Raw genomic sequence first — 15,291 nt, 5'->3', positions numbered from 1 at the left:
CATACAACTTTTTCTAAATATGCATAGATCTAAAAAAATCAAGTATTTGGTATATTAAGTTTATTTTACCAATGGATATTTTAAGGTAATAACAATTTGAAAAACAGCCCAAAGTAGTTGGCTTACAATTCCATCTATGAATTTTGTACAATCATTATTAATTCTATTTCCTCTTTTCTTAAACATGTGAATTTGAAAGTCTCAATAGAGCAAGTAGGTGACAACTAAACATTAAGCTATGAAAAAAAGTAAAAGTCAAGTTCATTTTCCTTCAATACCTGAGGGAATAGGTGGGGGCTGGGGAGGAAGTAAGGTGTTAGTCTTGTTCTGGATAGTGCAAGGTAAAGGAGGAGAAAAGGCGGCACTATCTTTCATACCAGACAGCTTGGACTCTTTAGAGAGTGTTCTTGGCAGGGAAGACCCTCTGGAGGCATTAGGTGATTCAGTCTTTAGCGTCTTGGAGTTGTAATGCAACTGTAAAAAAAAAACACCTTTCAAAGTTAAAATTATGCAGATGAGAAAAACCAAGAAATGCAGGAAAATGTGTAGAATGAACATGGGCTCAGGAGTCAGAAGACCCAGGTCCCGTGTTTACAAGTTAGCTCTGTGACCCTGACATGTTTTTAGCTTTCTTCCATTTTTAAAACTAAAAAGGCCACCCCAGATAATATTTTATTTCTAGCTTAACATTCTAGGATTCTGTGATTCTAGAATCTAAAAAATAGATGTTTAATAAAGATGCACTAGGCAAGGCTTAGCAAACATGTTATGAATATCAATGTATGGAAAATAAAATTAACTTCTTTCTGCCCAACTTTTGTGGGAAAATCTGTCTAAAGGAAGTGACAGCCTCCACTTCAGATGTTCATAGGCTAGAGAAAAACCTTGGAAAAGCTCAGCTTCATATAACTGGTGAAGGAAGTGCATAACTGATAGAAAATAAACACAGGTACTAATAACCTCATCCCACATCCCAGACATGAGGTTTGTACCTTTACATCGACTCCAGGGATGTAAAAGACTGTGGTTTCCAAGTCACTCGGCTTTGTCTGCAGCGATGATGGGACTTTCTTGCCAGTCATTAAATGGGTGGTAGAAGCATAATTAGTTTGAAACTTCTTTTTTGAAGGAGAATCTTGATCTAAACTCCTGGAACTTCTATCATAACTTCTATAAACAAAAAATGTTTATCTTTTTTAAAAAAATTACATTTCTCTCCTTTCCTTTTGTTTAAAATCAAACAGTTATTTATACAATAAATGGAATATCATCCCTCATTAATGAAGCTGAGAAAGTAAAGCTGCTCAGTGTCTCCAGCTACCGTAGCTAATGCCTTGCACAGTGATGTTTCTGCTCTATGATCCCTAATACACAGCACCATTACCTTTACTCTCACCTAAGGTTGTGACTGTCACATGAACACAGTAGGTTGAACCAAATGAAATTGTCCTTTACAGAGGTAAAACCAGTGGAATACCAGCAAGTTATTGTGGTTCAACCCAAAATAAATAAACAGTTACCTTTTATCATCACTGCTACCTTTGTAAGAACTTAACTTTGTATCTTGTAATTTTATAAAAGCCTCCTTAGACAAACAGACCATTTAAAGACCTCTTATTATGGAACATTCAAACATAAGAAAAGTAAACAGATGATGTAATGAATCCACCATCCTTCTCCCAGCTTCAAGGACTGTCAGCATCCACCCTCTAGTGCTATCTACCTTCCCACCCACCCACCCACCCATACAATCATTATTATCTTCTTATAATTCTCTGTTAGATTAGGAATAAAAGCAAAACAAAAATTCGAAGAAAAAATAATCTAACATCAAGCTTATTTACAGCACCATTTACTCATCGACGGACACTAATGATAAAGCTGCAGTTATACCCTGGACACCATCCCAGCACACAGAGGCCCTTCATGCAACTAATTCAGTCTTTCTTACATCTTTATGACTTCATCAAAACTCTCAATAATTAAACATTCCTGAGTACTGTACTGCTCTCTAAAGTACAAGCATGCCCAATACAAGGACAGAAACCAACCAAGAAATTCAAACCTGTTTAAAGGAGAATTTCAAAGATATAACTATTTTAACTAAAGAATTTTCTAGAGACTAAATCAGACATCCACATCTAGCTGCCAAATATTATACACTTGACTAAAGAAATAGTATACTATACAAATAACCACTCACACATTTTAAGTATGATTAAATCTCTTTCAATCTGCATTTTGGGATGTGGGGGTGGGGAGTTTGTTTATACTATACTAGAGGCTTGGTGCATGGGATTCATGCACAGGTGGGAGGCGTGGCCTGCGGGGATCATCCCACTGTAGGAGCTCCGCTCACTCTGGTCAGCCAAGCAGCTGTGGACCTGCCCTCTGAGCGGCTCCTCCTGCAGCCGCTCATCCTGGTCAGCCGAGCAATGCTTCCACTGTGGGAGCGCACTGACCACCAGTGGGCAGCTCCTGCATTGAGTGGCTGCCCCCTGGTGGTCAGTGCATGTCATAGCAACTGGTCAACTGGTCGTTTGGTTGCTGGGCTTTTATTATATGGGATAAATAATATTTCTAACAAATGAAATTACATGTACCCTCATCTGACCAGTTTCTTACCTCCTCAAGCTTATATCATCATGTTCTTGTAGGAGGGTGGTTGGGTGAAGCACACATTTTCCACTATCAATTTCAACCCGTATGTCAAGTTCAAAGTCGATATTTCTCTCAGTAGCTGTGCCATTGAGGCTCCGGTTGACAGGAGCTGTGGGCCAGCGCTCTGTGAACAGTTGGTGAACAGCAGCAAAGCCTGTAGCTTTTTTACGAGACATATGTCTGCAGAAAGAACAACTGGTCATCACACTGCAGTGAAGGGGGAAGAGTTTTTAACAAATTACTCTTCAAATGCAATGTGAACAACGGTCTGCATATAAATTATACTGGTAGTTTATAAATTCACACAAAATACTCAACTAGCTCATACTAACTGAAGTTTTTCTTAAGTGCATCAGAGTCACATTTTATACAACAATTATGTTCTGAGAGCTATTACTATATGCCTGGTCGTGTGCTCGGTTCCGAGGGCACAGGCATGATCACTGGTGTGGAGGAGGCAGAATATGAGTGAGTGCATCACACTCTACATTTGGGAGGAGATGGAAATTTTGCAAATCTTCTCTGATTTTATCAGAAAGCAGAAGTATAGGAAAAGAAAAAAATGCCATATAGAGCTAAACTACATTAGTAAACCATGGCCATGTCTCTTAGTCTGACTCCATTAGGCACATTAATATGTTTTTCTGTGAAAGTAAACAGTTATATATAATGCTTTAAGCTCGGTCCTAAATTCAGAAATGCTACCCAAGGATCTTAACACAAAAAGGCTACTCACGAGGGTTTCCTATAAATATAAAACCTTTCCCTCTCATGCTCTTCGTCCTTTTCATCCTTCTCGGACTCTTCGCTCGTGGAAGACAAACTGTCATCCCGCCGGCTGTCTTCAGATTGGAAAGTAACACCTGGAATTTTGGGTGAACTGAACACGGAATGAGACCCTTCGCTGGCGGATGAGTAATGGGAGGGACCATCGATGGCGACTGATAAAAGGTCCAGTTCTGTCTCCTCTGGAAACTGATCGTAAAAAGAGTTAACATGAATCAGGTTCACATTACAAATCTCTTCTCAATTAAAAAAGAAAAAGACATATGTTTAGTATTTAAAAATAGTCCAGAGTCAAATTTCCTCACTCTGAATGGAAAGAAAGGTCAGATTTATGATCTTATGAAATGGTGCAGCAAGGAAGGAAGCGGAAGATCAAACCACAGAAAGTCACACCACTGACATATTAAACACCAGAGTGAGACTTCACTCAGATAAATGTATATCATCGTATTAATTAGTACGAAGCGAAAGTTAAACATGCTGTGGAGACAAGGAAGCAATGATCAGCCATAATCAGAGGGCAAGAGGGCAGTAGAGATGGCAGAGATGCGTCCTCATGTAGTTAAATCCCTTGAAGGGAATTTTGCTGGGTACGTCCTGTACAAATGAGGCCCAAATGGTTGATAAAAACAAATAGCTTCAGAAATAAACACATTAATCAGTTAAACTTAAGATTGCTATTATATATTAGGGTGACTAGATACCCTGTCACTAACTGAAGACTGCACTCTGTGGCCATTGCATTTAAGTAGGTCAAAGAAACAGCAAAACCTCCTATGACCTACTTCGATTCCCAATTTGGAGAGTTGCTTGACTATCCTTTGAGAATTGATAAGCCTCTATCAAGTGTAATGTGCAAAATGAGCAATTTATTGCTACTACTATATTAGATACCTAGTGAAATTCAAATGACCTATTTCACAATTCTAAACATTTGCAGAATTCAGCTTTTGTTCACTTTTTACTATATACATGTTATTGAATAAATATGTAAATTCAGATTTTATCAGAAAATACTTTAAAATTTTTAAAACTATAGTTAAAAATTTTTATGGATAAATATCCCTTTGTTTTATATTTATTTTCTACTTAACCATGTCTAATGATCTATTTTGTAATTTGTAATTGTATATACTATCTATAATAATAAAAGCGTAGTATGCCAATTAGACCGGACAGCCTAACGACCTTTCAGACGTACTTCCGGACAAAGCCGGGGCTGCGAGGGCCGAGGCAAGCCGCCAAGGCTGCAAGGGCCAAGCCCCTTGCACGAATTGCGTGCATCAGGCCTCCAGTTTTTTATAAACAGCATACACTGCTATTTAAAAATAGGACTTGAATCAATTCAAATATTAATGTATTTAAGACTCAATCATTTCCCAATATATACATATATTAAATCATTAGACTGTACACCTACAGCTAATATGTGATATGTCAATTATATCCATTTTTAAAATGTTGGGCAGGAAAAAATATCAACTTAATCAGTAGATTCCATTCAATTCACTGTAAATGATTTATTTCCAAGATCATTTTTAGAAAAAGGACATGTTTACCAAGCTCACTGTATTACAATCCAGTGGTTCTAAAACAAAATTCAGTTTAACTAAATTCAGTGGAACTATGGGATATATATTGAGACTCTAGTATAAAAGGTCAGGAAAGGGAAACAAAATATATGTGGGCTAAGTGCCAGTTTTTTAAAGTAATTTGATGGAAATTTCTAAACAAAGGTTCATATAACTGGTATGTAGGCACATTTTTTAAATTCAATTTTACTTTTATGACATTTAGGTAAAATATCTGGCTCATAAAAATGTTAATTAGACTTATAAATTATGCCTACGTCATACATTTTCCATACTGTTTTGAGCATAAGAATAATTTTCTAGATTGTTTGTATACATTTTTTATACCAATGACTCAAAAGAAGTAACTTTCATTGACTAATTTGTTTTTCTGAGATAAATTTGATTTTAGTTAGAAATAGTTAAGTGTATTTTTTAAAGAAAATATTCATTTTGTAGCTGAATGTGGGAAAAGGAGATTCACTTGGGGATTTGCAAATAACTAATAAAATTGCATTTTTCGGTTTACAATTTGGTTGAATTGATTCAGTAAGTTGATTTAGCCTTTTAATTTTGAAGATTAATTAATTAATGTTAAACTATAAAGTATAAAACTAAAATATATTTATGCAAGAGCTTATTAACTTAAACAATCTTAAACCTTTATGTAAAATATTTTTGAGGTCTGAGTTTAGTATGGAATGAGAGGTAGGAATTTTGAAAGCAGATTTTCAGGTGGTTAATTCATTTAAAGCAGAATTTATGTTGTTCTTAAGAAGTACCTGAAAATACCCTTCCCCGGGAGGGCTGGACTGCGGTGTGCTTCCCCATACTGTTTTTTTCAACTTAAAATAATAAGAAATGTATAAAAACTCACACAAAATAAAAAAATAATGGTTTAACAGTAAACAAATACACACACACACACAAAAAAACACCATTTTTAATATGCTATAAAATTAGAATATTATTTTGAAGCTGACTTTTTCATTTCTGGTTTCCGCTTTGTCTCTCTATATACACTTAAATATATAAATAATAAAATCCATAAAGTATAAACATTCCACATTTACATTTGTGTATAAGACCTAGTTTAGTATGGATTTGCAATTGAAAGAAAAACTATTCAACATTTCTACCTAAGAGCAAGCAGCTGGGATCTTTATTCTACATGCAAAACACTACACCCGGGCAGTGCCCTGCTGTTTGGTAATGTACAGTCGCTTCAACAGTCACAGATAGGAATCAGCATTTTAAAACTGTCTGGCTACTATAGTTTTGTAATTATCAGCACTGTGTATCTAACCAGGAATGCCTCTCTTACTGTGTCTTGGATATTGAACGTTACTCTGGGCCCAGGAGATGCTGCATCCACACGGATTTCTGGAAGCTCCTCAGTCTCTCCTACTCGAGAACTGTAAGTGAAATAGAAAGTTATACAACATTAACATTCTGTTTAAAAAACACACAACAATTGGATTTTATCAAAGTCTGATTAATAACATTATGTTCTATTTCTAAATATTTACCTTTCCCAAGGATTCAACTTTTGGTATTGCATTTCTTAACCTTTAGCATCCCCCCCCCCCCAAAAAAAGTCTATGTTTTGTTGACACAGATTTTCTAAAACTAAACCATATAGAAAAGGATTTAAAATTTTTACTTTATAGTACTCATTTACTAGTAAAACAGTATTTTTCTTCAATATGTAAAAATTTCCATTCTTTCAGATGCTAAATGTGTATGAACTCAAACATTTTCTAAAATGACAAACTCAGAGCAGCAGCTACTAATGGGCACATTTTCACTTCTTTGGGTAGTCTGTAAGTTTACACGTATACTTGTCTAAAAAGCAATGTACTTCATTCCTGGAAATCACACCGCAGTTGTGGCACAAATGTGATAGGGAAATTCCTTAAATAAACCTCTTAGTTTGACAGTATCCAGTATTACTGGTATTTGACTAATTATGTCCAGTTTTGCTATCATAATTTTGTAATTCCCACAATTAGAACACAGTAGATAAGTAATGGACCTTGGCAAAGGAGTCAGAAGTTACTACTTGGTTTGTTGGTTGGAATAGATATTACCTTGCCCTTTCCATTCGCTTAAAGGGTGGTCTTCCAGAAGCCGAAATGCTCTTCGATCGGTTGTAACTTGGTTTGTAACCCAACCCCCACTTATCCTTCAGGGAAGCAGCCTAATGAAATGGGACAGAAAAAAGGGTGACTACAAACTACTATAAACCAGTTAGCTGTATCCCCAGGTCAAAGACAAGTGACTTTAAATGTCACTTAACAATGTAGATGAATCAAAGCAGAGCATGAGGCAGCTACTTTAGTCCTCATGTCCACTAGGAGAGCTAGGAAATATTACCCCCAGCTGGCCTGAGAGAAAAAAGAAAACGATTGGGAGAGGGGGTGAGGGGTACAGAAACAGAGTTAGAAGGAAACAATTAAAAAGGAAAGAAAAAAGGAAATGAGGATTACAAGGAAAGAGGAAAAGAACACCATTCATCTCAAGTACCACCCAAGGGCTCCTGCGACACGATTCTGCACTATGGCAAAGGAAACGAAATGGTGATTTGAACACTCTCCTGGCCTCCAAATCCCTCTTCTCCCAATGAGTGATGGGGGCTAAATATGAAAAGGATTCCTATACAGCGATGTGCAGTGCAAGAGGACTCACTGGGAAGTGAGGGAAAAACGCCAAGGGAGACGTTCACACACGTTTCATTCATTTCCCTAATCCTCTCTACCTAGTTTTATTTTCAATTAACAAGTATAAGCTACCTTATAAATACTACGCAAGCATTAATTTAATTGTATTGTATGATTATTAGGTACATAGCAGCAAAAATTTTAAATACAGAATTATGCATTATAAATTATCACTACCCATTTATTAGTCACAGAAACCAGTGATGAATATAACTAAAATTGGATTTTATCTTTAATTTAAATCAATAATTTAGAACAGTATTCAAACTAGGTTGCCTGGGACCCTGGGGTTGATCAAGGGAAGAAAGTTAAAGCCAATAAATGATGGATCTTTGTGCCTTTCCCCCTTCCTCTGAGCCAGCAGCTCTGATTTAATCTCTTTGTATGTAGTGGGGTGCCATACAAAACCTTATTCTGGTAAAAAAAAAAAAAAAAAAAAAAAAGACGGTTCTGCTATTTATTAAAAAAACAAATGTTAAGAACCCATTTATCTTTTTTTTTTTTAAATCTTTGTCTTTTTTTTTTAATATATTTTATTGATTTTTCACAGAGAGGAAGGAAGAGGGACAGACAGTCAGAAACATCGATGGGAGAGAAACATCCATCAGCCGCCTCCTGCACACCTCCCACTGGGGATGTGCCCACAACCAAGGTACATGCCCTTGACCGGAATCGAACCTGGGACCCTTCAGTCCTCAGGCCGATGCTCCATCCACTGAGCCAAACCAGCCAGGGCCCCATTTATCTTTTTTTAAAAAAGTAAATTTTCCATTAACCAGACCAACTTGACCCAAAGCAACCTACCTCCATTTGAATAAGTTTTAGAATTATTTCCTATTATATGTGTACAGCCTAACTATATATTTGTTTCTATTATTCAACAATTGAACTAAATCCCAGAAAAATGTTAGTAGTGGATTCAAAGATAAATAACTTGTTCTTTAAGCAACTCAAACTCTAATAAGGGCAACTATACAAGCAAATGATAAAGTCAGCTGTGGGGAATGAGATGGGATAGAATGGCCATCTCAAAGACTTCACATTTGAAGTGGAGACTAAAGAGGAAGTTTACTTCATGAAAGGCAGACAGAATATGGTGACTAAGGGTACAGACTGCAGAGTCCCACTGTTGGGTTTGATTCTTGCTCCATGGGGATTGCTGGTGTATAACCTTGATCAATTACTTGACCTCTCTCTATCTCAGTTTCCTCATCTTTAAAATGGGGAAAATGCTACAAGCTCCTCATAGGGTGGTTGTAAGGATTTAATGGGTTGTTAAACATAAAGCGCTATAAACAGTGCCTGAGTAATTGGGAGGTGTACAAACCAGCAATGGAGGAAGAAAGAGAAAAACAAGTCTCATCAGGAAGTTTCCTAAATTAAAAAGAAAATGTCTACTTTAATAAAATTCTTGGTAAATTCTGACTCACTCGCATACTGGACCTCCGTAACTTTTTACGAACATCTCTTCGAATGTCATTCACAGCAACAGATTCTAATTGTTGGTAACGTTGAATTTCTTGGTTTATGGTTCCTTCACTTGCACCTAATTTTCTGGATGCAAAACAAATATGGCAATGAATGTAAAGAAGTTACAGAGTAAGATGATTTTCACGTGCTCCTTTTTCATTCTTTCACTTATCAGCATATCAAAGATTATGTATGAACATGCCAAAATCCCCCATGAAGTTAATACTCATACCAGGCAAACTATAACAAAGTTCATCCAATGTGTTAGGAAATGGTCTTACTCATTTCTGTATCGAGAGTCTCTTTGACCATCTTATGAAAGCTGTGGATCCACTCTGCAGAAGAATACCTGTATGTAAAATTCTACCTATAATTTAAGCCTCAAGTAAGATTTTAGGGGAGGAAGTATGTATTTGCTTCAAGTCATTTTCCCCCTGAGAACAAAACTCAAACTATAATGTGAGTCAACAGGAAAATGTGAATCACTGTATTATAACTAACTGGCATACAAGTTCTTAGGTAATACCTTTCACTGTACAAAAATGCATATATTTTTGTGCAAAAAACAACAACACAGCTACGGGTGTACAAAGGTTAGAAAAGATGAGGCATGAATATCACCGCTGGGAAAACAAAAATTTCAATGCAAAAAACAACAACACAGCTACGGGTGTACAAAGGTTAGAAAAGATGAGGCATGAATATCACCGCTGGGAAAACAAAAATTTCAAAGTTTTCCAAGAAGAAAAGTCTTATAGAGGAAGTATTAGTACCATCCAGCAGGCCACAGCTACAGAAAATAAATTACTACATGTACTCCCTACTCTTGACTTACCCCACACCCACCTCAGTCCTAGAGAAACACTAGTGTAGGCAGGCAAAACGAGCATGCACTTTTGAGTTCAGACCACACAAGTTCAAATTCTAATTCTTATCTCCCCCTAGCCTGCTTTCTCAACTAGAAAGTTTAGATAATGCCATCTAACCTCAAGAAATGCAGTGGAAGAGAAACTAAGATGGCGGCATAGGTAAGCACCTAAACTGCTGCCTCGCAAAACAATTTCAAAACTACAACTAAAAGACAGAACGGACACCATCCAGAACCACAGGAAAGCTGGCTGAGTGAAAATTCTACAACTAGAAGGAAAGAGAAAAGCTCACACAGAATTGGAGGTATGGCAAAGGGTCTTTGTGCGCGCAGAGAGGAAGGGTGGCTGAGAGCCTGGCTGACTTTCTCTGGCAGAAGGGGGAAGGAAGGCCCCGACCGCACTGAACCCCAGTTCTGACTGCACTGAACCCCAGTTCCGGGCGAAACCCCGTGGACCCAGGCTCATACAGGGGGAGTCTGGACTGTCAGGTAGAGAGAAAGGCACCCGGAGACTCGGAGACACTGGGGAGACCCGGGGGAGCCCCGGCAGGCAGGGTTCTGGAGGCGCGTGCACCAGTGTGCACAAAGGCTGCGGAGGTTGCCATAGGCTTTCCCTAGCAGAAGGGAGTCCGAAGCTCCTGACTGCACGGAACCCCAATTCTGACTGCACTGAACCCCAGTTCCAGGTGAGCCCCTGGGGACCCGCGCTCTTACGGGGTGGAATCTGGACTCTCGGGCAGAGACTCGGGAGCCGGGGAAGGCAGAGGTCTAGAGGCGCGTCCATGCCAGTGCGCACAAAGGTTGCGGAGGTTGCCACAGGCTTTCCCTAGTGGAAGGGAGTCAGAAGCTCCTGACTGCACTGAGCCCCAGTTCTGACTGCACTGAACCCCAGTTCCAGGCGAGCCCCTGGGGACCCACGCTCTTGTGGGGGGAATCTGGACTCTCGGGCAGAGACTCGGGAGCCGGGGAAGGCAGCGGTCTGCAGGCGCGCTCGCACGCAAGGGCAAGGCTGACTGAAAGCTAAGACTGCTCCGCCCTGAGACTCCACCCCATCAAAGCTGGGCACAGAGGCTATTGCAATTTGGCAAGTCTAATCCTATAAGGCTGTCTCCAGCACCAAACTTCTCCCAGCATAGACACAGTTGATCCTTACAGCCAACTGGCCTGGAGGTCAATTCCTCCCAGTGATACCAACAACAATCAAGACTTAACTACAACAAGGCTGTACACACAGTCCACAAAGGGGTGCACCAAGAGTGTCCACCTCAGGTTAACTGGGGAGGCCGACCCACTGGGCCATATAGGAAACCTAGCACACAAATCTACCTTACCAACTCAGGGAAGCAGTGAAAATGCGGTGTCAAAGAAACAGATCACAAACAAAAGAAATGGAGGAAAACAAATGACTGGATATAGAGTTCAAAACCACGGTTATAAGGCTTTTCAAGAATATCCTAGAAAAGGCCGATAAATATAACGAGACCCTCGAAGATATGAAAAAGGACCAACTAGAAATTAAACATACACTGACTGAAATTAAAAATATTATATAGAGACCCAACAACAGACTAGAGGAACACAAGAATCAAGTCAAAGAATTGAAATACAAAGAAGCAAAAAACACTCAACCAAAAAAGCAAAAAGAAAAAAGTATCCAAAAAGTTGAAGATAGTGTAAGAAGACTCTGGGACAACTTCAAGCCTACCAACATCAGAATTATGGGAGTGACAGAAGAAGAGAGAGAGCAAGATACTGAAAACCTATTTGAAGAAATAATGACCAAAAACTTCCCCCACCTGGTGAAAGAAATAGACTTACAAGTCCAGGAAGCGCACAGAACCCCAAACAAAAGGAATCCAAACGAGGACCACACCAAGACACATCATAATTAAAATGCCAAGAGCAAAAGACAAAGAGAGAATATTAAAAGCAGCAAGAGAAAAACAGTTAGTTACCTACAAGGGAGCACCCATACGACTGTCAGGTGATTTCTCAACAGAAACTATGCAGGCCAGACGGGAGTGGCAAGAAATATTCAAAGTGATGAATAGCAAGAACCTACAACCAAGATTACTCTACCCAGCAAAGCTATCATTCAGAATTGAAGGGCAGATAAAGAGCTTCACAGATAAGAAAAAGCTAAAGGAGTTCATCACCACCAAACCAGTATTATATGAAATGCTGAAAGGTATTCTTAAAGAAGAAGAAGAAGAAAAAAGTAAAGAGAAAAATTATGAACAACAAATACATATCTATCAACAAGTGAACCTAAAAATCAAGTGAATTAAAAACCTGAGGAACAGAATAATCTGGTGAATATAATAGAATCAGGGGCATAGAAAGGGAGTGGACTGATAATTCTCAGGGGGAAAGGGGTATGGGGGGTTCAGGAAGAGACTGGACAAAAATCATACACCCATGGATGAGGACAGTGGGGGGGAGGTAAGGGCAGAAGGTGGGGTGGGAGCCGGGTGGAGGGGAGCTATGGGGGGAAAAAGGAGAAACAATTGTAATAATCTGAATAAAGATTTATTTAAAAAAAGAAATGCAGTGGAGATTAAACTGAGATAACATGTCAAATGCTCAATTTGTTTCCCCTTTCAAAAATGTGAATTTCTGAAATACTAATGCATATATTTATATAGGCATGTGAAGATACGTGTAAGTGTACATGTACATGTAGAGATATATATGTGTCATATGAGGTCAGTCTTAAGCTGCTCAGAAATGAGGACCCGTGACGAGCACCAGGCAAGGATTTCAGGCCTAACTTGATCACTAATGGATACAGGATCTCAGGCAAACTGCCACACTTCCCTGGCCTTGCTCATCTCATTTATAAACTAAAAGAGTTGTACTGGTCCACACAATCTCTCCCAACATTTAAAATTTGATGATTCTATCATTAGGGAGGACTGTATTAAGTGAAAAAGCATGGTACATACTTAAGATCGTCTATGACTTTGGCTTGTTCATTCAGCTCTCTGATATCCACTATTCGCTTCATCATTTTTCTGCCTCTCAGATCTCCTGGCTGGCTACAAGATGCTCCTTGTCTTCGATATTCTACAGCTTCCTGAAAAAATCAAAGCACAAATGTTAGTACCACCCTGTGGTCACACAGCAAATCTACACTATCACAAAAATGACACAAATCAAAGAAGCATGCAAAAATCAAAGGCATCTACATTAAGTATGATGATTGGAATTCTCCAATGATTGATATCCCTTTGTTTTCACAGAAATCTATTTAGTTACCACCTACATTTCCCCATGAGTGAGCTCTGCACACTTTCAAATGGGCCTGGCCTGACTGTGGGGAGCCCCCCAGCTCTGGCTCACACAAATACTCTGCAGGAACAGAATAGCGCTGGTGTGGGGGCGTCAGGCCTAGCAGGTGGTTTACAAGTCGCTGCCCAAAGGTGAGCTTGTGGCCATCTCCACTTACTGAACTTCCATCTGAACTCTAAACAATAAACAGTAACATCAATTTTTTAAAGAAATGTCTTTCCAAGAACAAAAGTATTTCATGATACAATGGTTAAAAGATAGTTTAAAAATATGTTAATCAATACAAGAATAAAAGCAGAGACTTTCTTTTTAACTATCAAATGATTTGATACTATAAAATGTACAGTAGAGATGGAAATACATATTTTTAATTGTATATATTTTGTGTGCATGTATATACTTTGCTTTTGAGATTCATTTTTTAGCTATAATTTACATGCATAAAATACACCCATTTCAATTGTACAATTCAATGGTGTTTAGTATATTTACAAAGTTATGCTCATCACCACAATCTATCAGAGTATTTTCACTACCCCCCATACTGAACCTTGTAACCATCAGCAGTCTCTCCCAGTCCCCCCAGGAGCCCCCTGAGGCTCCCAGCTTGAAGAAACCACTGATTTACATTCTGTCCCTACGGATCCGCTGCACTTTCAATGTTAGTATGTCACCTGTCGGTTAAGGCACAAGTTGGTTGACAGACATTATTAAGGAACAAGGAATCAATTAAAAGACATTATTATGACATTAAAAACAATGTTATGAAATGTAGACACAGGAACCACCAGTCCCTTCCTTCCTGCACAATTAGAAATCACAATATAATAAGTAACACTGAGTTAGTAAGAGCCCATCTCATGGTAAGAGCCAGTTGGGAAACGTCCCGCAGTGAGTGTACGTACAGTGTGGACAGTGGGAGACATCGTGTCCACTTCGTCCTCGTCTGACAGGTCACCGATGTTCATGGAGTTCAGATCAGCCATGTCGTCTATGACCTCCTCCCCAGTCAGTGTGGTCAGAGTGTTGCCCAGAGCATTCAGCCTTTTGCCAATGTTTGGGTCCATATGCACATCAATGCCACACATTTTCCACAGCACATTCAGTGTCCAGGTTCCGGCACTACTGCTCTCTGTGGGAATACAGAAGTGACATTTCTGGGCAGTCTTGAGTGTAGCTACTTAAATATTTCAGGAATAAAGTGGATGATGGCCTATGGAACACTAATGTCCGTCAGAACATGGCCCATGGCACTGAGTCCCCAACCATCCAGTGTGCACATGTCTCCTCGGTGCAGCACCCGCTCCTGTGGACTGTGGATTCCCCCTCACTCCAGTCCCTTCACACGCTACAGTAAGAACTGGCATGGCCCTCCCTCACTAGCTAGTATTAATTAGATTATTAGACTGGGTGAGGGGCAGTGTTGGAAAAATCAGAACCCTCCCCCAGATTAGTGAGATCGGTCCTTCCCTGTTGATGAGGGCCACGGCTCCTGAGCTGCTGGCAGCCTTGCTTCCCGCCATGTCAGAAGGGTCCTCAGTGAGAAAACAAAGCACCCGTGGAGAAGACGTGATGAAGATGAGAGCTGGAGTCCTGCTGACATGGATCTTGTTCCCAGCGTCCCTCAACTGATCTGGCTCCTTCTCTTCACCCAGACAGCCAGTCCCAAGTTTAACTGTGGTCTGCAAATATCCTGCTATTGGTCCCCCTTTGGGTTAAGTTAGCTTGAGTGGCTTGTTGACACTTACAAACAACAGCCCTAACAAAGACTTTAGTGTGACCTTTCTCTCCACATGTATGTTAACCTCAGTCATCACTTTTCCTTCTAACGTTACTCTAGAATGTCCTGACCTGTCAGTCCTCTGTCAGTGGGGTCCATCGCCTTGCTGCTCTCTAGGACAATTACTCAGGATGAGCACTGAGG

At 39.4% G+C, this 15,291-nt stretch overlaps 1 protein-coding gene across 6 annotated transcripts in view; it reads right to left on the bottom strand.

Moving 5' to 3' along the window:
* BLTP1 (bridge-like lipid transfer protein family member 1) overlaps positions 1–15,291 on the bottom strand; it is a 181,890-nt gene that overhangs the window by 31,303 nt on the left and 135,296 nt on the right. For 2 of the 6 annotated variants that reach the window (XM_080671790.1, XM_080671791.1), the window contains exons 61-70: positions 14,273–14,499; positions 13,022–13,152; positions 9,169–9,292; positions 7,109–7,218; positions 6,343–6,433; positions 5,801–5,863; positions 3,398–3,636; positions 2,626–2,841; positions 993–1,170; positions 279–474 (exon numbers count right to left, since the gene is read on the bottom strand). In XM_080671790.1, the coding sequence (XP_080527916.1) occupies positions 279–474; positions 993–1,170; positions 2,626–2,841; positions 3,398–3,636; positions 5,801–5,863; positions 6,343–6,433; positions 7,109–7,218; positions 9,169–9,292; positions 13,022–13,152; positions 14,273–14,499 (1,575 nt within the window). Of the gene's footprint in view, positions 1–278; positions 475–992; positions 1,171–2,625; positions 2,842–3,397; positions 3,637–5,800; positions 5,864–6,324; positions 6,434–7,108; positions 7,219–9,168; positions 9,293–13,021; positions 13,153–14,272; positions 14,500–15,291 lie in introns of all 6 variants that reach the window. The other 4 variants (XM_080671794.1, XM_080671792.1, XM_080671793.1 and 1 more) reach the window with 4 other exon arrangements.

This window comes from Plecotus auritus (assembly GCF_963455305.1).
Source record: "Plecotus auritus genome assembly, chromosome: 6".
NCBI lineage: Eukaryota > Metazoa > Chordata > Mammalia > Chiroptera > Vespertilionidae > Plecotus > Plecotus auritus.
Note: the sequence above shows the minus strand (reverse complement) of the source record. Positions and strands in the feature narration are given on the sequence as shown.